Source organism: Spermophilus citellus (assembly GCF_964194105.1).
Source record: "Spermophilus citellus genome assembly, chromosome: 10".
NCBI lineage: Eukaryota > Metazoa > Chordata > Mammalia > Rodentia > Sciuridae > Spermophilus > Spermophilus citellus.
In genome coordinates, this window is record NC_138197.1 from 41,769,695 (window position 1) to 41,797,405 (window position 27,711).

At 38.1% G+C, this 27,711-nt stretch overlaps 1 protein-coding gene across 2 annotated transcripts in view; it reads left to right on the forward strand.

Annotated features, from left to right (window-relative positions):
- PTPRO (protein tyrosine phosphatase receptor type O) overlaps positions 1–26,590 on the forward strand; it is a gene marked incomplete at its 5' end in the record, with an annotated part of 243,757 nt that extends 217,167 nt beyond the window's left edge. Inside the window, 8 exons of one of the 2 annotated variants that reach the window (XM_081309599.1) lie at positions 8,948–9,038; positions 11,224–11,300; positions 11,874–12,008; positions 12,230–12,352; positions 16,620–16,774; positions 18,922–19,057; positions 23,748–23,868; positions 24,852–26,590. In XM_081309599.1, coding sequence (XP_081165725.1) covers positions 8,948–9,038; positions 11,224–11,300; positions 11,874–12,008; positions 12,230–12,352; positions 16,620–16,774; positions 18,922–19,057; positions 23,748–23,852 — 822 coding nt within the window. In that variant the 3' untranslated portion in view covers positions 23,853–23,868; positions 24,852–26,590. The remainder of the gene's footprint in view (positions 1–8,947; positions 9,039–11,223; positions 11,301–11,873; positions 12,009–12,229; positions 12,353–16,619; positions 16,775–18,921; positions 19,058–23,747; positions 23,869–24,851) is intronic. The other variant, XM_081309600.1, reaches the window with a different exon arrangement.
- Between the last annotated feature and the right edge of the window lie 1,121 nt (positions 26,591–27,711).

Consider the following 27,711-nt stretch of genomic DNA (forward strand, 5'->3'; position numbering starts at 1 on the left):
GAATGAGTGGGACTGGGAAGTGTGGGATTTGTGTTGGGGCCACTGCCCTGCTCAATGGGCAATGCCTGCCCTGTGGTGATCTTGGCCTCAGCTGCTGGCTCAGTCAAAGATCGTCAACCCTTGACCAATAGGCCAGGGCTTGAACAGCACAATTTAAGAGAAAGAGAGAATAGATGCAGGTTCTAAGATGAGCAAATACGGGTACAGGAGAAGTGATCATTGAAAACCAGGCAATTTTGAGTGTGCTTCTCATGCATCTTGGGCCACAGTGAGGGTGGCTGGTGGAAGAAACTAACTTCATTTGCGTAACAGACTGGAGTGAGCTCTCATAGCCCTAGGATTACTGGTGTGCTACTTAATACATCTTTGTGCAATTTTAATTTCTTTCCTTGGAAAAATTGGGGACAGAGAGTAACACGATTCATTTAAAAAATAAAAAATTGCCAACACCTCTTCTCTTTGTTTAAGCACACATATTTCTTTGAGTCTATAAGACTATGTATCAGAATAGATGGAAATGAGTAAGTGGGAAGAATAGTTGGTCCTTACTTATTCTTTCTACATTATCTCACAGCTCATAACAGCCAATTATTCTTCAGGGTTCCATAGCATGTCTGAAGTGGTCAATGATTCAGGATGAAGGGAAAGATAAAGTGACATTTCTAAATTCAGTAGCTTTTTTTTTAAAGCCCAAGTACTTTTCCTGCAAAAGCAGTTGCTTTTGCTTTATTCTTTGTATTCATTTATTCTTTCCCTTCATTTGTCAAGGATAGCTTTAGTCTATAAAAAGCAGCAATAGTCCTGATGTAAATATTCTTACAGGGAATTTGGGGATGAGAAGAATTTTACATATTATCAAATACAAGCCCCTAATGGCCACCTGTGTTGTGAGAGATTCCACACAGAGCCTGCTCAGTTATCCATCGCCTGCAGGTGCTGTACAAATTATAGATGCTATACCAAATGTTAAATCACAAAGAACTAAAATTCAATTTGAATCAGAGACCTAAAGTGAGGACAGCATTTCAGAAAAATCTATCAATAAAAGAAGAATTTTTATAAGAAAATAAGAAGCTGAAATGCTGCAAAAAGAAATAATTGGATACTTCTGATAATGGTAAGGAAAATGATGATGTAGCTACACTTCCCACCCTCCCATGTTCTCCTAATTCCTTTGAGATTAAATTCGTTGATGGCAAAACTTATATCATTACCTCTGCTGGGAACTCACAGTTAATGACATCAAACCCACATGTAACTATTAATGTGTTTCTGAATTGCATTGTTATTTTTTTAATGCAGGAAGTCATTTTCTAGTAAGAAGGAAACATTGTTTTAGTTGTGAGTGACAAAAACATAATTTAAACATAATTTAACCAAAGGAAAGGGGGATTTGTTCAAAAGTCATTATGGTATCTCATATAATCAAAAGAAGGGTTGAGTAGCTAAACCATACAGGAGTATATGGGAGCATTCCAGTCCCAGCAATGTCGGAAACCACAGGCTAGGCCCCAGTAAACCTTCTATTTGTATTCTCATTTCTGATAGCCAACTTCTTTTTCATAGTGGAAAATAAGGCCACCAATGACACCTGAGCATCACCATCCTCTTGTTTTCATAATTTCCCAAAAGAACCATTGATCCTCTCATTTCAGGTTTGCAAATTAACAGAGAAGAATTTTTATGGACCCTCCTGGATCATGGTGCCCACTCAGACCAACTGCAGCCAGGGAGGGCAGAATCCCATAAACTCTTACTGGAAAACCAAGGAATTTTGAGTGGAGGAGCTAATGTAGCTAAATTAGCTAAGAAAGGAGGGTATTGTTCCTAAGTAGAGAGGGCACTGGGAAGGCAAACAATAAGTGATTTGCAAACTAGAGTTAATGCCATAAAAATATGTAAAGCACAGGGAATGAAATTGACCACATTATATTATCATATCATGTGCATATATAAATATGTCAACAATGAATCCCACTATTCTGTGGGATTCATTGTTGACATATAATACACCAATGAAAAAAAATTTTAAATAAGTAAAGTGTCATAAATTTTATGTGCTAAATGTACAATTTATCATATGCTAAGGGCTTTTATACATTTGATATGTAAATTAACACATTTAGGGTTCACAAGGATGTTAGGAATGTAGTAAAATAGGAATCCAACACACTACCATTTGCCAGTAATTACTATTGAAAAAAAAGTCACACTTTATCAAAACCTCAGTTTCTTCACCTATAAAATGGGCAGGTTGAACTAGATCAATGGCTCTCAACTAGTCAAGTACCAGTCATTCCCCCCAGAGGGAGTTTGGGAATGTATGGGAGTTGGTTTGGGTCTTTATCGAGGCTTGGGAGAGGGTACTAATAGTATTTAAGAGGAGAAGGACAAGGATGTTAAATGTTCTTCAGTGAGTACAACAACAAATAATTGTTCCAGACCAACAGTATTCCACTGAGAAATGTTGGACTAAATGTGGAACAAGGATTCAACTGAGCTTTACAACCCATGTGTATTACTCAGGGTTCTCCAGGAATCCAACAGGTTGCATAAATAGCCAATGAAATGTATATGAAGAAAGAGATTTGTCTTAAGGAATTGGCTTATACAATTGAGCAAGTCTGAAATCTGGAGAGCCAGCTATCGGGTTAGAGACCCAGAGAAGAGGTGAAGTTGCACTCTTAAGTCTGAGGGCTATAAAGAGTTAGAATTTGCTCCTCCGTAGGGGACCTGTCTTTTCTTTTCATGTATTCAACTGATTGGATAAGACCCAGCCAATTTGTTTTTATTTGCTTTACTTAAATGTTCATCACATTTTAAAAACATAGCAACTTCTAGACCAGTGTTTGACCAAAGAACTGGGTACTGTATTCAAGCCAAATTCACACATAAAAATAACCATCACTCCATGATTTGAAGAAGTATTTAGGATTTTTATTTATTATGAAGATTTTAAATTTATCTTTATTCTTAGAACATTACCAATCATATATGTAACTTATTTGGTGCCAATTCTGTGCATGCATCCATGTTCCAGTGGGAAAAATATAATTCACTCTCTAGGAGCCTTTTAAATCACAGACTTAGACTCTATGCTTTAGACCAACATTTGCTCAAGTAGTGGCCCACTAGTCTTACTTCCTTCTCGAGGTGACAGCCTCCAGGCATTGCCAACTTTCAACTTCACTCCACCCACCACATCTTTAGGTTCAGCGTCAGCTAGTTTCAAAGAAGCCTTGTGCTCCTATGCCTGCTTTCTGGGTGTACACCAGACCATTTACATGGAAGCCCTCAAATTTTCCTGAGATACACTAATAGCCATTGAGGTTTAAGGGAAAAAAAATGTTTCCAGCCCTTACTGGGGACCCAAGCAGGTACTTAGATGGCTGAATCGGGTCCATTTAGTGGTTGAACAGTTATTTGTTCTGCGTACCTGAAAGCTTATACTACTTGTAGTCACTTTGATCCTGACACTGAAAGATCACCCTCACACTGGGAAATTGCATCATTTATAAGCATTATGCAAATTGAAACTAATGTCTGGATCTACATATATTATCAATACAGCTATAAGTCATACATGAAGCTGTATAAGTTGCTAATTTGAGTTCACTGAATAAATCCCTTTTTCACTCTGCATCTGATTTTGGAGCTACTGAAAAGATTGATTATCTTTCTGACAAAAATATACATCTTTTCTTAAAGAAACTTGGGACCAAGGCATTAAAATCAAGCTTCTCATTTCTGTTGTTTCATATGAGAAAGGTTTTGAAGAATCAGACTTCAGAGCCTGACTTGTGAGAGCCCTCGACACACACCACATGTTGCTTATTCTGCCTCTAATTTCTGGGCTTTGTGGTTGGCCAGGATGCTAGTAAAAGTCCTCATCACCTTTGTTCTGAAATATGGCTGCAAAGATAAAAAATAAAGCTGCATATTGCCAACCAATTCACAAGGGATGATCTTTGATTTCTGGTAGTAGCCTCATTTGCAACTGTTTTTACTTGTGTTTCAGTCTAGCTTCTAGCACTTGCCCAAGCATATATGAGGCCTTAGGTTCCATCCCCAGCATCACAAAGAAAAATAAAAAAGGCACCTCAGCCAGGCCCTCTCCAACATTCTTATTCCAAGTGATCTTCTAGACCTGAGTTTTTCTCTCTCTTACTCCTTCCTTCCTAGATTTTGGTCTATTTCCAAGGGCCTCTACTAGTAACGTGTGCTTTGACTGAAATGCTAGCCCTAAATCATATACCAGAGCCCAGAGACCAGCTCAGTATTTCTAGACTCTCCTGAAACTGAGCCCTTCTTATCTCATCATCCATTACCCATTTCAGATTCCCATCATAACTATACCCTACTCTGTCTTTGGGATACCTGTTAGGAGTTGAAGTGTGTCCCTACCAAAGATATGTTGAAGCCCTAACCTCTCAGTATTCAATAGTGTGACGTTATTGGAAATAGGATCGTTACACATACACTTTGTTAAGATGTGCTCATACTAGAGCAGGGTGGGCTCTCAATCTAGTATGACTGGTATCCTTATAAGTACTGTGCTCACCAGTTGTGCCCCTGGAGTTCCTTGACTGGTAGCCTTGTAGAAAGATAGCCATGGGAAGACACAGAGACAGAGCAAATCCCTTAACAAAGGCCGGGACTGGAATGTGGAGCTGCAAGTCAAGGAAGACCTGAGATTGCCAGAAACCACCAGGAGCCAGGAAAAGGGCAAGAAGGGATTCCCGCTACAGGTGTCAGAGGGCATCTGTTCCCGCGACACTTTGGTTTCAGACTTCTGTGCTCCAGAACTTCAACACAAGAAATTTCTTTTGTTGTTAGCCAACCAGTTTTTGGAACTTTGTTACGCAGGCCCAGAAACTAATACAATACTTCACTAGATAGCTTGTTCTAAATGCTTTCCTCTCCTTTGCATTTACCTGAAAATAACCAGATGTTGCCCAGTACCATTGGATCATTTAAACTGCTATAGACAGAACCTCTTCTGTTTCTCCATACTTATTCTCTCCCTATGAAAAAGTGGTTCCACTAATCTAGCTCATCTGACTCTCAGTCCAACTTATCCTAAAGTAAGCACCAAGAATTGTCACTTGCTGACATTATTACAAACTCCAAGGCTAGAATACAGTTTATTCTCTTCTCAGATGATCATAACACAGGTTATGGGGCTGAATGCCTGTGCTCTCCCAGAGTTCATATGCTGAATCCCTAACTCCAGTGTGACAGTACTTGAAGACGAGACCTTTGGAGGTCCTTAGGGTTAGTTGAGGTCAGGAAGGTGCAGCCCTCCTGGTGGCTGCCTACAAGCTAAGAGAAGAAGTCTCAGAGTGAAACCTACCTTGGCATCCTTGGTTTGGACTTCTCAGTCTCTGGCACTCCCTAGTTTCTAGGGCTACCATAGCAAATTACCACAATCTTGTTGTCTTAAGATAAGTGGAAATTGATTCTCACAATTATCAAAGACAGAAGTCAAGGTGTCAGTAGGATGACACTCCCTTTGAAGGCTCTAGATGGAAATATTTCTTTGCCTCTTCCGGCTTTCGGTGGCTCCAGGAATGCCTTAGCTGGAGGCTGCCTCATTCCAATCTGCCTCCATGTTTTCATGCCTTCTTCTTTCTCCTGTATGGTCTCACCGAGTGATTCTTAATGGCTTACGCCAGCAAAGACCCTTCCTCCAAATAATGTCATATTCCCAGGTTCTGAGGTTTAGCATATGGACATAACATTTTGGGGATCATCATTCAACCCAATTCAGATAACTACATTGCCTAGAAAAAAATGATAGATTATATTAGAAACAAAATTGGCAAAAAGAAATTCAAAAAGATTTATGTTGGGTTCAGGCCATCACCTCCATACTTGGCCTTTATGAAGCTTTAAGTCTCTGGTGTTTCCATATGGTTGGAAAGAAAATAACTGTAAAGCTACTGAACCAGAAACTTAGTATTTGATTTTCCACTTAGTGACAGGCTAAATTACAAAGACTCAAAGCATTTGCGTATACATGCAGCTCCTGCTTTGCTGCAGTCCAACTTTGGCAATTTGCATTTCCAGTGTTCAGCCAATTAAGCCTCTCTTATCAACTGAGGGCATTTACAGTGAGGAGGCAACACACAATTAAAGTTCTATCAGTTAGCTTCCATATGTGTGCCTACTCTCAGCTTCAATCTGTTTCCACAGTTTCTCTGGTATCTGAGGTCTTTTCCTGTGGCTTATCAGTCTGTCCCCGAAGCAGAGGAACAGGAGGGGGAGAGTTGTTGGTCTGTTAGCACAAATGGCAAAGGAGGGAGAAATTATAGAACAGGACAAAGCAAAACAAACAAAGACTATAGCAGAAGCATTTCACAATTGTTATCAAGAGCACTGCATTAATATTGGTTGAGTTTATGAACTCCCATTTTTACCCCAAATACAGATTGCAGAATCACATCGGTTACACATCACTATGAAATATGATTTGTCAAGAGCTTTGTAATGTTGTGAACAACCAATAAAAAAAAAAATAAGAATAGCTTTAAAATAAATAAATAAATAAATAAATTCCTCTGACTCAGCAAAAAAAAAAAAAAAATTGGTTGAGTTTATTCTATTTGACAGCCACTATAAAACAGTGAAGTATAGAGAGTTTATTTACAGATAATTAAACTGATGCTAATGAAAACTACTTCCCCAATAACACACAGTATATAATAGTACATCAAAATAAGTGAGATTATTTGACAAATTATCTGTAAAGACATGTTCTATAAAAGGTAGATATTTAAACATATTTTAAGCAATGAAAGCATCATTTGAATAAGCTTACAGCAACCAAAAGGAAGTGACCTAAAAATAACACTGATCTGGCTCAAGTTTGCTAAAAAAAAAAAAAAAAAGTTTCTTACAGGACAATATAGTCATCCTTTGGAAACCCTTTAAAATGGAAAATAGTTATAAAGTAACTGACAAGTTTCTGCTTAAGGTCATTGGCATGCAAGGGTTTTCTCTGACATAGAAAAAAATCTAATTTTGTAAGTTGAAGATCAAACTTGACAGTTTGTCTTTAAGAATGATTTCAAGCCAGGTGCAGTGGTGCATGCCTGAAATCCCAGTGACTTGGGAGGCCAAGGGAAGAGGATCACAAGTTTGAGGTCAGCCTCAGAAGCTCAGTGAGACCCTGTCTCAAAATAAAAAAGACTGAGGGTTTAGATCAATGATGAAGCATCCCTGGGTTCAATCTCTAGTACCACACAGAAAGAAAGAGGGTGTGAGGAAGGAAGGAAGAAAGGAAGAAAGAAAGGAAATAAAAGAGAGACAGATGACGTCAACTTGCACCAAAATGTCTGAGATTTTGTTATCTTGAAGAGCCAAAGCAATAAAGAATCAGAGGGAAAGAGAAATGTAGGCCATTTAGGTTGATATATCCATGTTGACTGCAAGCTGCAACCCTTCAAAATATGTCATGAAGCACAAGGGAAGTTGTTAATGTCCTTCTTCCATGTGAAAGCAACAGAAGACCAAAAACTTGATTTCTTAAAGCATGTTTTTCAAAGAATATTTGGATCAAGACACAAAGGGCACAAAAGAGATATACATGTACAGTCTCTCAGAATATCATCAAATGTCTCCAAAATTTTTCAAAAGCCTTTTGAAGATTCCAAAATTCTTCTCTCCAAGAAGTATGCCTCTAGCTTATGACTCCTTAAAGCAATAATTGGGACAAATTCTAAAGAGTAAAACTAATGAACAATATTAATATCCTATAAATGTAAATAAAATTTATAGAGTGGTTTCTTGTACTACCTCACTCAGCATCTTATAGAAAGATGCATACTCTATAAGCAGTCCCATATATAGATGGTTATCTATGCTGTTTGCTAATATTTCTCTAAACTTCATGGAATAATGTAACCAGATTTGCTGCATTGGTTGTGTACTGCACAACTCCAGCAAGCTCAGTTTACGTAGACCACAGCGTGAACATACCCCCAGGAAATCCTGGAACATAATCACCTTATTTCCTATAATACACATGACATAGCAACCTAGAACCCCTTTTTCCAGTAAAATAACCTTTTTGAAATCAGTTATGTGTTTTTATAAAAATTGTCATGCCAGTGTATCCTCTGAAAATGGGATTTGTAAGAGTACTGTTGCATGCAGTTATTTAGATATTTTTTCTTTCACTGATAGGCTTACCTATACACCACTGATTTATCTTTACTTTTGAGAGTCTGTAGCCATATATTTAGTAACTACTAATCCTAAGCTTGTAACTTGGAGATTGTTCTCTATGCTTTAGGAAATATTTTTGTAAGTTGCATGAATTTTAGTTACCCTGTTCCTCTGAAAACCTGGAAAGCATTTCTGTTTTCAAATTATCCACACCTTATGTGTTATGTACATAGATATTGCTTTTCCAAATTATCAATAAACTGCTCAAGGTATTTGTTTTGTATTAGACAGTTCTTATGCAATCATGCAATAGAAGAAACAACCTCAAAATCTCAGTGGCCTACAACATTTGTTTTTCCCACTCCTATGCTTGTGGTTCAGCTGGGGCAGTTCTGCTTCAGTTCTGCTGTGGGTCAGAGTCAGGTCTGTCCCATGTGTCTCCTCATCCTGGGACTAGCAGCTTCCCTGGGCATGACTTTTCACAGCAGATGGCAGAAAAGGACAAACAAAGCTGAGCAAATTTATTGAAAACTTCTGATTGGACATGAATTCTTTCTAAGTCCACTGGCCAAAAATAGTTGACAACAGTGGAGTGGAGAAGAGCTACTGCCTCCAAACAGAGCTGCTGCAGCATCATAAGGTCAAGGGCGGGTGATAATTCTATTACATACAGGGAGTAAATCATTATCCAATGTGAACAGTGAGCCAATGTGAACAACAAACCCATCCAATCCACACTATGTACAGGAATCGCAAATCTATTCTCTCTCATTTACAGGAGTTGAAATTGATTGGACTGGATATTCCACACTTTGCTGCAGATCTCCCACTGAACCGATGTAAAAACCGCTACACGAACATCCTACCATGTAAGACCATCAACTGCCAATCATAATTTTATCTTTCAAAGGTCAAAGGATTGTTATTGCAGATTAATTCATTTCACCAATCTCCATACATACCAGTTGTGATCTGAACCTCAAGGTCATCTCTGTGATTACACTGATGTCACAATTGCTTTGATGTCATTAGATCCTATCAGTAAAGATTTCATTACTATGCTTTTAAATGAATTGTACCTGAACAAAAAAAAAAAAAAAAAAAAAAGACCATTTGGCCCTTTGGATAGCAAGGAGACTTAGCTAAATTAGAAATCAAATAATTTGTGGTCTCATGAAGTACTTTATGAGAATTCACTGATAATGGAAGAAAGCAATTGGAAAGGGAGTGCAAGGTGTTATAAAGTCTTTCTCTTCCTAACTTCTGGCAAGCTAAGTGTTGTATAACATTTTGTAATAAAAAGCAACATTCAAATAAAAAAAATTAATGTCAGTACTTACAGGACAATTAAACACATTCAAATATAGATTTAACAGTCTTTTCTGCTATGCTGTAGGTAAACTGTAAAAGAATGGAAAAATGGAAAGCAGAGAGACTGAAAAAGCTATAGAAAAAAAATTCTATCTTGGATAAAACTTTATCCTTGATAAAACTAAGTAGTGTTACAGCAATAGCACCCCACATCTCTACACAGTTCAGAATTTACTTTTTCCACTTAAAACCCATCTACAAAAAAGCCCATGCACTGATAGATCACATTCACCCAAATTTACTTAAATTAGAAATCAATAATAAAAATACTTTAAAACTAATGCAACTAGACACTTCATAAACTTGCTTTTTTTTAAAAAAAATCTTTTTATTGTGAAAATATCCAAACATAAATATTATCAACCCTACCTCTGCACCAACAAATTTTATTAGTAGTGTTCAAACATACATGTGTGTAAACACACACACACACACATTTAAAATAAACTCGTGGGTCAAAGAAGAAATTGTCATGAAAATGTTTAATCACTTCAAAACGGAACCTTACTTGTTAAAACAATTGGTATGCACCAACGCAGTCCTCATAGGTACATTTATCACCTTAACTCTTCATATCAGAAAAAAATAAAGACTAAAACTTAATGATCAAATCATCTAATGTAAGAAGTAGAACTCAAGAAAAATAATAAAGATAATAAGCTGAAATTAATGATGTTTTTAAAAAGGCTACAATAGAAAGGATAGTCTTTGGAAAGACACAGAAAGAAAAATGTTGAGTGATTTTACTTATGTCTCGAATCTATTAAAAGAACAGAAGCAACAAATTCAAATACATAAAACAGAGATTAAAATTATTGGTAGGGGATGGCAAGATACAGCTTGAAGGGTACAAAGCCACAGTTGCATAGGATGAACAAATCTAGAAGTCTAATGTACATCTCAAGTATTATATTGTATGACACTGAAAATTTGATAAAACAGCAAGTTTAAGGTACTTTTATCTCAGACACACACACACACACAAACAAACACACACACGGCTCTATAATTAAATATTTAGTGACAATTAAATTTGGAAATATGTGAGGTGATGGATGTGTTAATTTGTTCAACTATAGCAATCTCAAACATCATGTTGTATACCTTAAATGTATACAGTAAAAAAATACATAATTAGGGCTGGGCTGTAGCTCAGTGGAGCAGTGTGTACTTAGTATGTCCAAGGTCTTGACTTTGATCCCCTACACACCCCCAAAATCAATTTAACTTAAATTTAAATTTAAAATATTTTTAAAAGCCCATAGATTCTCTCTTCTCTAGATCTCCCAAAGGTATTGAGCTCTGTGGGTGTCCCTGGGTGAAATGGAGATCATGTATTTAGGCTATGTACTTGGAGCTTTCCATAAAATTTCCCTCATATTTTGTTTCCTGTAAATATTCTGCATGAGCTCCCCAAAACCTAAAGATATAATTCTTCCAAGGATAGAAGAGCTGGTGTAGACAAAACAGCAGTTAGAGATATTTATGTACTCATTTAAACAGGAAATTCAGATTGAAGAACGCCTAGAATAACAGATTACTGTGAATTACCTTGCACTCCATCACTCACTGATTTAACTTCATATAGGTTAGAGAGGGTCTATTAAAGAACAGAAGCAATAAATTCAAATAAATTTTCCTTCCCTCCTGATTTTTATTGTTTCCTTTTCTCCTTCTCTGTAGATGACTTTAGCCGGGTGAGACTAGTCTCCATGAATGAAGAGGAAGGTGCAGACTACATCAATGCCAACTATATTCCTGTAAGTAGAAAAAAATCAGGCATCTAAGTGCTGGAGACTATGACCCAACCAATGGCCCAACGAAGGCTGTATGGATGTGTCACACTATTGAAAAGAGCCATTCCCCACCCAGCAATGAATCTCTGAGAACAGTTTCCATTATTCCATCTCTGAATCAAGACTAGGGGGTGGGGGGATGTTCAGATTTCTTTGTAAAAGACTGTGAAAAGAAATGTAGAAAATTGTGCTATAGGTCATCTTTCTTGTGTTTAAGTTTCAGCTTCAGCAACCAAACTCAAAGGGCTCCCAATCGGAGCACCTGTGCTTTAAAATACCTATAAAGATAGTGTTTGTTGTCATAAAAAGGTGTGGCTGGGATTTTACAGACTCCCACAGAACAATGCTTCAAACTACACAGACCTATGGAGTGGGTTTCTTTGATTGCCTCTTTGATGAGAAAAGGAAGAACATTGCATAGGCCTGTGATCCTTTGCCACTTTTATCATCAGTAAACTTTCCATTTTCCCCTTGGTGTGGAATGGCATCTGGCGTTGACAGTGCTGGTTGAGTGATAATTTTGTCACTTTCTTTCAGGGATACAACTCGCCCCAGGAGTATATCGCCACCCAGGGGCCGCTGCCTGAAACCAGAAATGACTTCTGGAAGATGGTCTTGCAACAAAAGTCTCAGATTATTGTCATGCTCACTCAGTGCAATGAGAAAAGGAGGGTGCGTGTCTAACCCAGCTGTTACCGCTTTGCAGAAAAATAGCCTCTGTCCTTGCTGAAGAGCTTGCTCTGTAGCAGAAACTATCATGCTTGCTTTGGTTTTCATCCTCATGATAATCCTATATGGTTCTTCAGAAACAAGTACCTCTGCTTTCCCTAAATGAGCACAGACTTAATTTCTTACCTAGCCTGATTTCAGAAACTATGTTCTTCTCGCTCCAGGTGAAATGTGACCATTACTGGCCATTCACGGAAGATCCCATAGCTTATGGGGACATCACTGTGGAGATGATCTCAGAGGGAGAGCAGGACGACTGGGCCTGTAGACACTTCCGGATCAATTATGTAAGTCTCCAAACAGGAGTACAGGTGATGTCCCCAGGTCGACCCCTCCCCTACCTCCCCCCACCATAAATGCCAAGGAGACCTACCAACCTACCTCTGTCATGTAAGATAAAGAGCACCTCAGGCTTCACAACACTGCTTCCTTCAAAAAAAATCCACCTTTAATGTAGTTGCTTTCCACTTTACAAAGGATGGTACAGATAAAGTGGAAATAAAAAGCCTTCACTGGTCCATTTCAAGGGAACCCAGGACAATAGAAGACTTAGTTAAGCAAGCACCGTCGAGAAGGGACATGCCCTCATTACTTAATATTAATAATGGGTATAGTTACATTGAAACCAGGGTGTACTCTTTTGGATTTTGTTCTATTTTCCCTCATTCTGTTCCCTCATTTTGCTTTTCATCATTCAGATGGCACTTCTAGACCTTATTAATCATGGTTCGTAGCTCTCTTAAGTGCTATCCATTTCTGATTGTTAGAATGTCAGAAAAGTCTATTTGCCTTGCAGGGACAGCTTTCTCTCTGATGACAAGTCTTTCAGCACAAACTGAATATTTCTGTATCAGACGCAGGTGCTAACATCAACCGAAGTCATCCTGTTGCTTTCTACCCATAAACAGTCCTTAGAATATAGATTTTTCACTTGTATTGTTCAGTTGAACATGCTGTCTGTTGATGACAAAATTTAAGAGGAAAATCCTCACCGCATGTTCTTCCCTGCATAGAAACAGCCCTTCCTCATGGTTTAGACCAGGAAATGGCAAACTGCAACCTGCAGACCAAATTAATCCACTGACCGTTTTGTGAAGCTTATAAGAGGAGAATGTTTTTACATTTCCAAATGGTTGGGAAACTTTTTTAAAGAATATTGCATGTGAAATATCATATATAAATGATGTGAAATTCAGATTTCAGTATCCATTGATAATGTTTATGGGAACACAGTCCATATTTGTTTGTGCATTTTCTGTGACTGCTTCTGTGTATATCAAGCTTGCGTGGCAACCGAGACTGCATGACCTGAAAAATCTCAAATATTTACTATCTGACTCCGGAAAAAGTTTGCTAACCCTTCATATAAATAATGGAAACAAAGATTGCTGAAGCTGAAACTTAAACACAAGAAAGATGACCTATAGCACTATTAGCTACATTTCTTTTCACAGTCCTTTACAAAGAAATCTGAACATCCCCCCACCCCCTAGTCTTGATTCAGAGATGGAATAATGGAAACTGTTCTCAGAGTTTCATCACTGGGTGGGCATTTATTAACTATATTTTATTGGTATTTACAAGAGATAAATCACTTAACCACTGGTAGTTAACCATTACTTATACTGCAGTGAAAATGTAGGCAAATCCCAGTCTGCCAGGAACAAAGTGGGTTTCATGCTGTTCCCTTCCTTTGAACTACCTGTCTCTTCCTTGTTCCCCAAGCACGTCTGTACGCAAACACAGCTCAAATATCGTCCTTATCTAGCCTTCCCTAGTCAGAGACCTTCAGTTCTTTCCTCCTCTGCTATAGCATCTTATGCATACTGCTCTATTGAAGCACACTGTGGTTATAATTCCCTGTCTTCACATCTCCCCTCCCCCCTGGGATGTTGAGTTTCAGAAACAAGAACTCCGTTTTTGTGTAATGAATCTGTCAGTGAATGAATTATTTCAACAATAATAAAGCACTATGTATGTCAACAGACTTTCTATCAGAAAAGCATTTCACAATCTTAATGCCATTTCAACGAAGCTTTCTTTATTGGCTATTTCAGGCAGAAATCCAGTGCAAACTGTTAGAGAATGTAGAACAGATCTTTCCTTAGGTTTGCATCTGGGAGAATAAACTGCAGAGTACAAAATGGGGTTTGTTCCCATGCCTGTTCTCTTAACAGGGAAGAGTCACATAGATCATTACATGGTCAATAATTTGCTCTTGTCCTTGGTCTTAAATAGTGACTTATCTTTCAATGGCTACCACGTGAAAGGCTTGAACAGCAGGTATGAAGTTGAATAACAGTGTTTTCTTATAAGGCAGTTACAGTGGATGCATGCATGCATCTGGTACTACAGTGCCCCCTTTTGGCCATAAGCAAGCAGAATCTAAATTTTAAACTTCACAATGAAGATTAAATTGACCAAAGAACATTGTACTGTGCTAATGAATGTATTTTTCTATTTGTTTCATATATTGTTTATGCTATTCTTTATATCTCCCAATATTGATATAAGTAAACTTTCTAAATACAAAAAGATAAAATTACATAAATGAAGAAATCAAGATATAAGAAATTTAGGGTAGCTAAGTAAGATAATATCAGAAGGGTTTTCTCATTTAACAAGAAAGTAAGAGAGCAGCCACAACACACTGCTTGTCACTTTTCAGTACCAAAATTTGGCATGAGCTAAGAGTTAGAGACTAAAGATTGGCAAACACATTGGTGTCCAGAGTATGTGCGCTATGCAGAAGATAGAGCTACTGCCAATTCTAGAACACCTGCCCTGCATCTATGGAGAGACTACTGACAATTTAATGGATTTCTGATTTTATATCACCTTTCACTTTTTAACTGAACACATATATACATAGAGATATATAATAGTATAAGTCATAAGCTAATTGTCATCAGTACTTGAACATGGCTAGCATTTTTGTGAATATTTCTGTGCAACCCAAGTTGTCTAGTGACTGAGTATATTTAATTCTTCATGGTGTTGAATGCTTGCTATTCTGTGTGATTCATTATGCATGAGTTACTTTCTTTACTCTCTTAAGACAAGAGTGAGGACAGCCAGCATCTTTGTAGCCTTCATTCTGTGTGTATCTAAAACAAAGACCTTGAAAATATCTAGGGAGGCATTGCATGCTACTGTAATGTATGGCCTTAGGTACCAAGGGGACAATGTGGTTAAACTGATGACATTGTACATTTTATTTATGCATTTGCTTATATAGATGCAAATTTTGTTTTGCTCAAGACCTCTCAATTTTGCTCTTTGCAATTCATTTCTCTTTGATATACCTAAATATAAACTTTAGCTCCCAAACCCACTTACAAGTTGAACTCTGCCAGGTTATAATGTATTATTCCTCCCTCTTACAGCATTCCAGGATCCTAGCAAGTTTAGGGGTAAGATATGAAACCAGATTTTCACAAAGCCTGGATTTGAAATCTGATAGTTGAAAACAAGAGGAGAATAAATCATTCTTTCAAATTAGTGTGGACCAAAAAGAGTGGATCTTAAAGGACTCACATCCTAGTTAATATGTATTCAGAGGGAACAGCAAGCTATTTGATGGGCAGGTTAATATGAATAGGAGTAATAAACAAAACAGATTGACTCACTAGAGATTCCCAAAACTAACCATATGAATGATTGAGCAGGTGGTAATTATGTAGTGGTAGAAATGGTAATCACATCTAACCATCCTTCACAAACATTATCACACCATCTGTACAATGATTTGTTATTGGTATCTTAGGCCCTTTTCAGGTAAGAGAAAAACCGAAACTCAGCAAGTTTGTCTGGGGTCAGGTCTCTGGTAACATAATTCAAGACAGAGATTCTCATGTAAGTGATTTTTTGACAGTGTATTCTTGGGTAAAGCTGTCAGGGGTCCAGAAAAGCAGAATAGGGCAGGGAAGAAATCACATCCTGTTGTGAGTTCACCTATAGTCTGACTCAGCCCGATTCCATTGATTGTGCTGGGACATGAATGGCACCATATTGATGTTGAATTTTTGAACACTGGCATCAGTCAGTCATTATCTATGGGCTGCTTTCAGCAGGAGAATGCAACCTCTTAGGCATTTTCCCATGAGGCAGCTCCCTGTAGTGAAGGACCACTATCAAGAGAAGGGTAGAGCTCTGCAGTTAGAAGCGACTGGAAAGGGATGCACCAGACTGGCAGAAGGATCTAAGTAGGGCACCAGCAGTACCTTCCACAGTGTTAATTCTTTGGCAAGGCTGCTGCAGCTTCTAAATGGCAGAGTCCTGATCTGCTTAAGCTCTTGTCCTTAACTACACAAGCATGGATTTGCCTACCTGTCCTACTATTGAAAGCTTTATACAACTAGTATATTGTTTTCAGGACTTACTTTGTGCCAGACACAGTGCTTGGAGCTGGAAAAGGAAATACACTGACCAGGAGTGGAATGTCAGTGGTTCGACCTTCTTGCGCCATGAACTCTTGATCTTCAGTGGAGGTCTGGGCCATCCTGGCAGTGGGTTGAGACATTAATGCTTGTTTTTTGGCTTTTTTCCCTAAAGGCTGATGAGATGCAGGATGTGATGCATTTTAATTACACTGCATGGCCTGATCACGGTGTGCCCACAGCAAACGCTGCCGAAAGTATCCTGCAGTTTGTATATATGGTCCGACAGCAAGCCACCAAGAGCAAAGGCCCCATGATCATTCACTGCAGGTGATCTCATCAGATGCATTTTCTGTTCAATATCAGGGGTTTTTAAATAAATGAAATAGCCCATCATTGCATAACGTGCATCAGATTTAATAATACATGAATTGTGATTTTTTAATCTGTGGTTACTTGATGTCTTACTATATATTAATTGTTTATATTGTGGGTATCTTTTTATATGTAGCCTATGATATTATTATTATTACCATTTCAGAAGAAAAACAAACTGAGGAATACAGTGGTTAAAGGATTTATACAAGTTCATTCAGCTAGAATGGGGAAGAGATTAGGATTCAAATCTAGGCGCACAGGTTTCCAAAGACCATGCCTAGATGTCATATTATTCCCAACAAGGATTCTAAGGGGTTGTAACATGGATAAATATAAGGTCAAATAATAAGTAGCTTATAGCAGTTCAAAACAATATAAGTAGACACAAACTCAAGAAGAGGGAAAGAAAAGATTAAACTATTTGGCATATTAAGATAAATATATTTGCTATGCTTGCTCTTCAATTTTGTTTCTAAATTTCCAAACAGCTAGCATGAAAGGGGTCAAATGATCCATTATGTTGTCAAAAATCAAGGTTCACACTGATTCAGTTACCTTTGAATTTAATCTTCCCTTCCCACCAAGTGAACTAAGCTCCATCAAAAACCATCTCTGTGACACAGAATTGGTGTCAAATTTTTATGCAACCTCAAAAGATTCTACCTCTGACTGCATATCAGAGGTAGAAGAGGGATAAAGGTATTAAAGGAAACATTGGCAGCTGGACCAATGAGAGCTGTTAAATCTATAATCCCAGATCCAGCATGTTGGTCTTTGTGAATTAGAATGGATAGGCTGCGAGAGAGAGAGAGAGAGAGAGAGAGAGAGAGAGAGAGAGAGAGAGAGAGAGAGAAAGAGAGAGAGACAGAGAGAGAGAGAGAGAGAGAGAGAGAGAGAGTGTGTGTGTGTCCTTGGTGGGGAAATGCTTCATAAGCTACTAAGTTTCTCTTTAGGGAGGATATCATTGCTGTCAATCCACCTCTGGCTTTCACAGTTTAAAAGCTGTGTGTTAGCAGATGAGATCATCTCTTCTCAAAATGGTACTTTGCAAGAGCAGAAAATAAAGCTGCATGACCATGGGGTCAAACTCAAATAATTCGTTTCACAGCATCTAGCAGATTCGGTGCTGGATGTGACTTTACAGGTGTCCATTCAGTGGCGGATTATTTTATCTGAGAAGTCCCAGGAGGGAAGAGTTGTTGTCTAGTAGAGAAAGCAAATTGGGCTCTGAACTCAAGGCTTTTAGTGTTGGATTTTTCTCCTAGCAAATTCCACATACATAAAGTTAAATACTTGGGCCAATTGTGGTTTCAACTTTCTGTTTTACCAAAATTTCATCATAATTCAGAATGTAGAAACTTTTGGCTCTTTTGTCTATGAATGATCAGAAGAAAAAAAAAAACTGACTTTAACCTATAGAATTAGGCACTGTTGTGGGCAGTGAGTTGACTGGCACATATCAGTTTAGTTCTATCCATACTCTGAGCCCTGGGATCTGAGGACCAGACAAGACTGGGCCCAAGTATTTAACTTTATGTATTTATTTTAAGGCCATTAGCTAAACGATCCCTGGGAGAGGGAGATTGAAGCAGGCCTAGGACCCACTAGAAAAGCATGTGTGCTGCGAGGAAGGAGTGAGATGGTGAATTGAATTCAGGGTTGAAAGTGCACAAATCGCATGACCCCAGACCTACAGCCAGGGCGTGGACATCTCAACTGGACTTTTGAGATAGGCATGAGGAATACAACCCTGAGGCTATTCATGAGATAGGACATTGTTAGTATGTTCCATTCCTGAGGGCAGGGACCAGTCAACGTGGAATCATTACTTTTCTCCTGAAACAGCCCAGGGGAGGGATAGCCAAGGCTGTGCAAACCCATATCTCCTTAAAGCGGGGAACAATAATAGTCAGAAATATGACATTACCAGGAAGAGCAGCCACAGCTGCATTCTCAAAAGTCAGTTAACTGGAAAAATTTAGTCTGCTTTTTTCACAGTGATGCAAACTTTTTTTTTTTCTTTTTAGAAATATCTAATTTATTTTCAACAGTAAGGAGTCACTGTGTGAGTAACTTATGGTGTGAACCTTTTTTTACAGCGCCGGCGTGGGGCGGACAGGGACGTTCATTGCCCTGGACAGGCTCTTACAGCACATTCGGGATCACGAATTTGTGGACATCTTAGGGTTGGTGTCAGAAATGAGATCATACAGGATGTCTATGGTACAAACAGAGGTAGGAACACAATCAATATATACTTTTTCATGTTCCCTTGTCTGAAAACTTAACTATTTTCACCCACATATTTCAAAACAATTGTCTGGATTTTCTTTGCATCTGTCTTTCTCATTTTCTTATTGTATATGTTTCAAACTTCTTCAAGATATGAAAGAAATAGATATCAGCCCTAGGAAAGTGTATGGGGTTACATTTTTGCTGGCGTCATATGCCCTTTATGTGGATGTGTTTGCAACAGAGTAAAACCTCTTCCAAGAGAATGCAAGTTCGTGAGAGGCAATCTGGGGAAAGCTGTCTGATGGAGACCACAGAACTGATGTGATTTAATTCATATTTGAAATGCTAGAGTGGTTCAATAAGCACCCTTGGGTGCAGAAACCCAAGTGTAATTGTTTGTTCATAAGCCTAGTCTCCCAGCTGCACAAGCGACTCCTTAGCTTCAGGCAGACAATGGTTCCTCTCCTGGAGGAGTGGGTGGGGGAGGAGGACTTGCGGAAAGGAAGGCAGCCTGGCCTGACCTCTTACAAAGGGACTAATCCCTGCTTAGGACTTCCTCATGCTTTTCTCACCCAACACCACTAGGTGTCAGAATGATTCAAAAAGCCCCAAGTAATGGCTGTCTTTCGAGCTCTGTGTGTTTCTCCTTTTCAACACTGTGCACTTTTCTTTCCTCCTACCCTCCCAAGTTCATCTGAGCAAAGCTTGGCATACATATTTCCAGTTGCACCAGGATTGCACCACATTCAGAAGTTTTATTGTGAGCCCAGTCAGTCTCAGGCCTGCTGTCTTCTAATTTGTTGTGGGGACATACACATCACCTTGTTATCACAGGTTTTAAATGTCTGGTTTCCAAGAGAAGCCCCCTACCTAGTGATTAAATAGTACTTTATTAATCAATCCATACTTTGAGCTTTCACACCCATAAATTTATATCCTAATATGTGATTAAAAATTTCCATTATATACATATATAGAATATTATACATTAATATATATTAATCCCCAAGCTTCAAAGGGCTACTTCTTATTTTAAGTATCTTGGATTTGATGGATTGTCTGCCCCAATTTGCTTAATTTATACCTCTTAGGACTTTATAGACTTTGATTATAGCCTGTTTGCTTTTGATTTTTCCCAACTACAGAATCTTAATCTCTTTTTAAAAACTACCTTCACAGAGCAGACTCTTCTTCCCAGTCTCAGCTCCATTATTTTTCTTCAGTGTGATAATCACACAACACTAGAGCAGCCACATGGGGCTTTCTGCAAAGGCAAGAGAATATTTTGTTTTCTCCCATTCTTGCCCCAAGTTTTAGACGTCTGGTTTCTTTGTCTATGGCAGCATTTCAGGTTGACATCTCCACAGAAGCAGTTTTTTAAAGCATGATATACCTTCCCTGAACTTTCCTTGGGAAATTTAAAGTCAGCCAAGAGGGCAGAGGTTCTCCAAGTTACTCATTTTCCCAGCTGTTCTAACTGTACCCTTGGGTCCCTTGGGATTTTGCAATGGATGCTTTCCAGTTCCTGTTATTTATTTGTGTCTGCTTTGCTAGTTATATCTAGAACATCTTGTTCACATACCTTTTATTTTTCCTCATTCCTCTGCTCTTCAGGGTTCAAACCATATTTTTGAATATAGGTTGATTTATCCAACATTGTCCTTTAGCATATTCACATTCAAATCCTGCTGCCTTTAATTTACTAACAAGAACAAAAAATGATTCTTTTCCCATCAGTCACTAATGATTTGCAAGAGGACAGAATCACCCTCCAGTCATGACCTGTCTTTATGTGCACAATCAACCCAGGAATCAAATACCATGTTTCTTCCCATTTATGGTTTCCAATTTTCCAACCTTTTCTTCATCCATCACCTTGACTCTGCCATTCCAACCCACCCTAAAATGGTAGAAACAACTAATTAAATCAGCCACATCCACAGGCACCTATTTACATGCTGTTTTTGTTGAATTTTGACCTGCCTTCTTCTTCACCTCACGAGATACACCTCGGGGGCTTCTCCACACAGATAGGGGGACAGTCTAAAAGACCTCAGCTGTACCACTGCACAAGTCACACCACTCTCAAAGTTCCATTTCTCAGCTCTAAAATGTGAATGACAGTTTTCATGAATTGTTATAAAATATGCGTTAGGTAAAATGACGGAATCTAGATGAGTGCCTTGAAACTGAAAAGTGGAGGGGCATTTCCTCTCTTGGGCTCTCTTCTACTTTTATCAAACATTGTGTTTATTTTGTTTCCTTTACCTCTAATAGCCTCTCCCTGGAGGTCAGTTAGAGTGTTGCTTTGAGCAGACTGTCCTCCCTATGGGCAGCTTGAATTTCCCAGAGACTCTCAGGATGTGTCTGAAAATAAATAGGTTTTTATTTGCTTTTCCTGTAGTGTTTTTTCTTTTCTTTTTTTTTAACACAAAGTTTGGCCCCTGGGTAGTTACAAAGTGAGAGTCCAGGAAGTCTCTGGCCTTCTGTCTTCCCATATTGACTTAACACCAGAAACAATTGGAGTGATGTGCGAGATCCTCCGAGGGGGAGCTCAGTTACCGCTGTGGTGCTTTCCAGACCTGAGGTAAAATGTGTCCAGGAAGCTTGCTGAGAAATACAGAGCAGGCAAGGTTCCAAACCAGTGAGGTCTGAGGTGTTGCTTTTATCCTTTGTCTAAAGATATTTACACAGAGGCTTCTTCAGCCCCTGTGAACCTCTTGACTGGATCTTATGTAGAGGGTGAGATATCTAATGAGACTACTGAGAAACTCCAGGAAATAAAGAAAGAGAAAACTAAGAAGTTACCCTTATTTCAAGGCACAAAGACAACTAACCTTATATTTTGGTGATTTCATCTCAGCTTTCATTCAAGTGTAACTTTTTGCCATATACATACATATGTTTTTTTATATATTTATATATATAGATGTATACACATGTGAGTGTGTGTGTGTGTGTATGTATACTTGGTACTGGGGATTAAACCTAGGTGTGCTTAACTACTGAGCCATATCTCCAACCCTTTTTATTTACTATTGTGGATACAGAGTCTCACTAAGTTGCTTAGGTCCTTGTTAAGTTGCTGAGGGCCTTGCTAGGTTGCTGAGGCTGACCTTGAATTTGCAATCTTCCTGTCTCAGCCTCCTAAATTGCTGGGATTACAAGTGTTTGCCACTTCACGCAGCCATATATATATATACATATATATATATATATATATGTATGTATGTGTGTGTATATACATATATATATACATATATATTATTTGCTGATTTTTCACTTAGCATTTGACAATGTAGATTTTTCACTTAGCATTTGACTATGTATTATATCATGGATTGCCTAAAATTCTATAAATCTCATTTTAAATACTGTTTCATTATAGGTACACCATAGCTTACTTAGAGCTTTCTCCTTTACATAAAACATTGAATTGGATATTTTCCACTTTTTATTATTATCACACTATGATCTACATTTATACAATTTATTAGCACTTTATTATTTTTAGCTCCACCAACAATAAGTAATAATGACTGCTTCAGCACACTCATCATCATTGAACTGTTACCCTTTTCCCTCCCTAGCTTTGCTCACTTTCAAAAACAGTTGGGAAAAAAATAGCTGTTTTAATTCATATTTTATTTCTTGACCATTTTTGTCTGTATTTTAATATTTCCTCAGTTTACTTCAAAAATCACTTAATAGTCATAAACTAAATGCTAGGAATTAAGAATAAAAAGACATAGTACTTGCCTTCCATAAATATCTGGCCTAGTGGTTGATAAACTATACTTATCTGTCTACTTGCATGTATTATTGATCTATGTGACTTTTTAACAAAAATAAAGTTATAAACATTTTGTCATAATTTTGGAAAACATTTTTATCTCCTAGTTTCTAGTTTGACTTTAATTTTATTCTTTTACCATTTTTTTTTTTTTGCACACAGTTTGGAATTTTTATTTGTAATTTATTCATGGCTTTTAATTTTAGAAATTCCTTCTGATTATTCCTAGAATAATCATAGAGGAATTAACCTATAATAACCTTTCTTTTGTATTTTTATCATTTTATTTATTAATTTTGTTGGAATTTATTTCAGTATATAGTTTAGATAGCAACAAATTTTTTTTTCAAAATAATCTCATGATTAAGTGATTGCATATTAATCACTTTTAGCATTATGTAGTGATGAGCTAACATAATTCTTGGTGACTATAATTGATAATACTTATTATTTACTTGAAATTTGCTTAGAAAGTAGATTTTTAAGTGTTCTTATCACCAAAAAGGAGAAAAAAAAAGTACCTGTGTGAAGTAATGCACATGTGTTAATTTGTTTGATAGTAATAATCCTTTCATGATGTCTGTCAAATGACCACATTGTATGTCTTATTATATGTACTTTTTATTTATTATACCTCAACAAATCTAAGAAAAGACATTCCAATCAGGGGGGGAAAAAAGTAGTGCTATCCTAAGCTTTATCATTAATAAAAGACTGCTTATAAGTGATTGTCTTAAATTTTCTAGTTATACACTTATCTCTGCCAATAATGAAAACGGTTTCCTTTTACATCAGATCCTGATCATTAAAACTAACATAGTAATAAAATGCATTATCTTTGCACATATCTGCATGAAAATGTCTTGCTTTGAAATCCACTTTTGTCTTTTGCTCCAGGAGCAGTATATTTTTATCCATCAGTGTGTTCAACTGATGTGGATGAAGAAGAAGCAGCAGTTCTGCATCAGTGATGTCATATATGAGAATGTTAGCAAGTCCTAGTTCTGAATCTGGAGCAGTAAGTAGAGAAGAGCCCATCACAGGTGCTCTGTCTTAGAACAGTAGGAGGGGAGGGGAGGGCATAAGTCATAAGGTAGCAGTAGTCATTGGTATTGGCATTAGTAGTCTTTTATATTCACACTAGTCTTTGTGTCCAAGTCTCAGCACACAGGGAGAAACAAATACCATAGCATATCTTTGAGCTTTAGTTTTGGGGTAGCAACAAGCAGGAACTTCTGCAACCCATGATGATTTGAGCTCCATTCCCTCTGTCCAGAACCTTAAACCATTCTGATATTGGATACATGCTTGCAATAGAGGGTTACTACTCTATCTACCCAGATATTTTGTTCCAATATTTATTGATTACAAGGGTCATGTAAGGATTACACAGTTACCTAAACTAGAATGGACACTCGAAAAAAGAAAAACAGTATTGAAAATAGAGTCTCAGGTTAGAGGAGTCTGAAAAAGCCTTTATCTCACCTATTCTGTGAGTATGTACTTGAGAGCTCAGTGAAAACATTAGTAACACATTCAATTTCCTGAACACAAACTGCCTAGGAGATCATATTTTGGATGTGTAATTTTGGGTGAGGTAACAAGTAAGCAGACTCTTTAGAGCAGTAAACAGGGTGTAGGTGATTGTAAATATGCTGGGGCTGGGGGATGACAGAGTGGGAAGAGGAGTCAGCGCACTGTGGGAGAAATATTGCAAAGATAGAAAGCATATGGGTCAGTGGTGGCAGAATAGGATTAGCATTGTACCCCTATATCCATCGAAGAAGATGCAGAGGCAGCATAAATAAGCAGGAAGGATAAAGAATAAGGAAGGACAGACTTAATTGCAAATAGAAAGAGACATTCAGACACACAGAAAGGAGTCACACAGATAAATTCACATCCACACAGGCTGTAGGCTGAGTATAATGAAAGCTCATGGTAGAGTCAGGGGGAGGTTGCTGGTATCCAGGCTGCTTACTGTTTTTCTCTCATTCACAGGAGAGGACATGATGTGCACCCATCCTCCCTTGCTTCCAAACTTTTGGGGGGCCCTGATAGTGATTTTGCTAAAATGAGCCCCAACTTTGTAGTATGTGGCCAAGGAGATAATTTATCTCATAGAAGCACCGGGAAGACTTAGCCTTAAAGAGCCTACAGTGTCTTTTGGACTCTTTCACTTCTGGACATTTAATGGACCAAATTCAACAGATCACCAGAAAGGTCAAGATGCTCTGCAAAGGGCAGGAAGTACAATACTTCCAAAGAGTTTAGTTGGCCCTTTGCTGGTTGGGCTGAGTTGCTTTTTTTTTTTTTTAAGTGCAATAATTTTTGTATGTGTGTGATTTTTATCAGAAAGTTGAATTGTTTTCCTCCTACACCACTGATCAACTCCATAGCCCAGGAAGGAACAGACATTATTAACATTCAATTTACCTCATTATTTAAAAGAGGCATGGCCACACAGGAAAAAAAATGATTATTCTACTTGAAAGAAATTGAACCATCAATATCTGTATTCCAACCTTGAAACTGCTAGATCAGGAATGGGGAGGGTGGATGGGGAAGAGGCAGGAGTTCTACCCACAGATCAACCATGTATCATTTCCTATTCCAAATATGAAAAACTGTACTTCAAAGTAGAGTAGAAAAATATTTGTCTTAATTGTTCTAGTTCTTGATGGTTTTCTTCTTATTAACAGTTGGGTGTTTTCCTCCTTGGCCCTTCGGGACTAGTGTCACAGTTCAGGTTCCTTTTCAAGAAACCAGATCTGGTTCAGAAGAGTTTCAACTCTGATTATAAACTCCATTGCTGTCTGAGCAATCTTGGTGCCTAGAGTTTGCATTTCTTTTTCTGTTGACCTGCACATTATGTGAGAGCTCTTCCTCTGAGAAGTATAGGCAGTGGAAATGCACTTTCTTTCCCCCCAAAGAGCTGGGAACTTAACGAAGTTATGGCAATGAACTGCAGCATGCTAGGACAATTATTTGGCTACATTCTTTTGTAATATTGTCAGGCGTCTCTGTGGATTCTGGCAGAGATTTCATTTTGTTTTGTTTTCTTTTGGGTTGTCAGTTTCATTTTTTTTTAACCTGTGTAACGTGTAACATTCTATTCTTTGGATTTTGTATAATTACAATACATGATTGTGTATCGTGACATGAATACTGTCAAAATGGACATTGATGGCATTGTGAAGCCTGTTATTTTGTGCCACTTTCTGAGAAATAAGAGGTAAAGGTGTGGACTAAGGAAAATATTGAGTTGCAATTAAATACAAGCTGGCTGCTTCACTGTGGCAATGTGGCCCTCCTGTGCCTTCCTGGGTGTTCTTCCAGGAGGTTTCCTGCCTCTTTGTTTATCTGATCATTGCCCCTTTCACCTGGCTTCCTTCCATTCCGGATCGTCTTCATGAAGTCATGGATAGAATCTGAGTTTAATATTTCATCAGTGACCTTAGCGTTGGTAAAGGATGCCAAATGAACAGCTCTGCTCTGCACCCCACCGACTCTCGTCAATGAGAAAGCCTGGCCACAGCAGACCTTGGCAAAGGTCCTTGTGTGATCCAGCCAACAAGTCTCAGTTTCACCTTGTGGGGAGGTTGGCAGAGGATGTCCACACATGGTGGGTTAACAGCTTGGGCTCTGGGGGGATTGTCAATTGTTACTCACCTACTTCACTCTACTTCTTGTTTCCCTGCTGCCATTTCCTCCTCTCCTCACCCCACGCCTTTATTTCCCCTTTTGGACACTTTAGAACAGACATGATTAATGGAAGGTAGTGAGCCCATGTGTGACATTCTTAGATTCTCGCACAGGGACAGGGCAGGGGAAGAGTGTGGGAAGGGCGGATGCCATGGATGGGCAAGATGGCAACACATTCTCCGCACTGCCAAGGAGAAGCTTACAGAAGCCTTGTAGCCAGGAACACAACTTCCCATGAAACAAAGCATTTCATAAATATTTCATGTTTTTCTTGAGCACCTTTTCACAGTAGGGATTAAATAATGCCAGATCAATTTTCCCAGAAGAAAAGAGGAGGAATACAGCGTTTAGATTTAAGACTCAGAGTCAAGACTATAGATAGAAAGGTCCCATGGAAGCACTGGGTTAATTCCTTCAGAGGTTCATGTAGTCATCACTCTGTTCTTCACTGGGGTCCTCGGTTTCAAGAGTTTATGGTGGGAAAAGGATCCATCTAGCAAAAGACTTGGGCTTTAATGTTGATAATTACTTTGAAACTTTTCTATGCTTAGTCTCACTTAACAAACTGTGGAATGACCTAATAATAGCTCTATGTTTTGTAGGTATGAGTATTGGATATGATCATTCATCCAAAGGTGCTTTGTATCTTGTCCTCTTCTGTACCCTAGCACTACTCCAACCATCTGTTCCCACCCCAGGACACAACTTTCATATTCAGATGGGAGGCTTCCAGGGTCTCTGTATTATTAATTCGTTATTTTTTAACCATTTGAGTAATACTTGGTAGGGGAAAAAAAACACAGAGGAATTTGCATATGCAATTCACAATAGCCTGTGTAACACCAAGAAAGAGGTAAAGACTTTAAAATTACAAAATATTTGCTTCTGAGTGCTATTGAGATCAAATTCCTTGACTGCAAAAGACAATTTGTGCAGTTGAAAAACTACTATTAAGATCTAATTTACAAATTTAAAAATTAACACCAATATATCCATCAGTGTACATTATATGATTTTATTTAACTTGAAAAAAAATAATAATGAACGGCAATATTTTTTGTACAGATTTCTAATACAGGGTCTACATTTTCCCAGTGCAAATTTTAAGTGAAAAGGGTAATAAGATATTTTTAATGTCAGGCTTTTAAATGTTTCT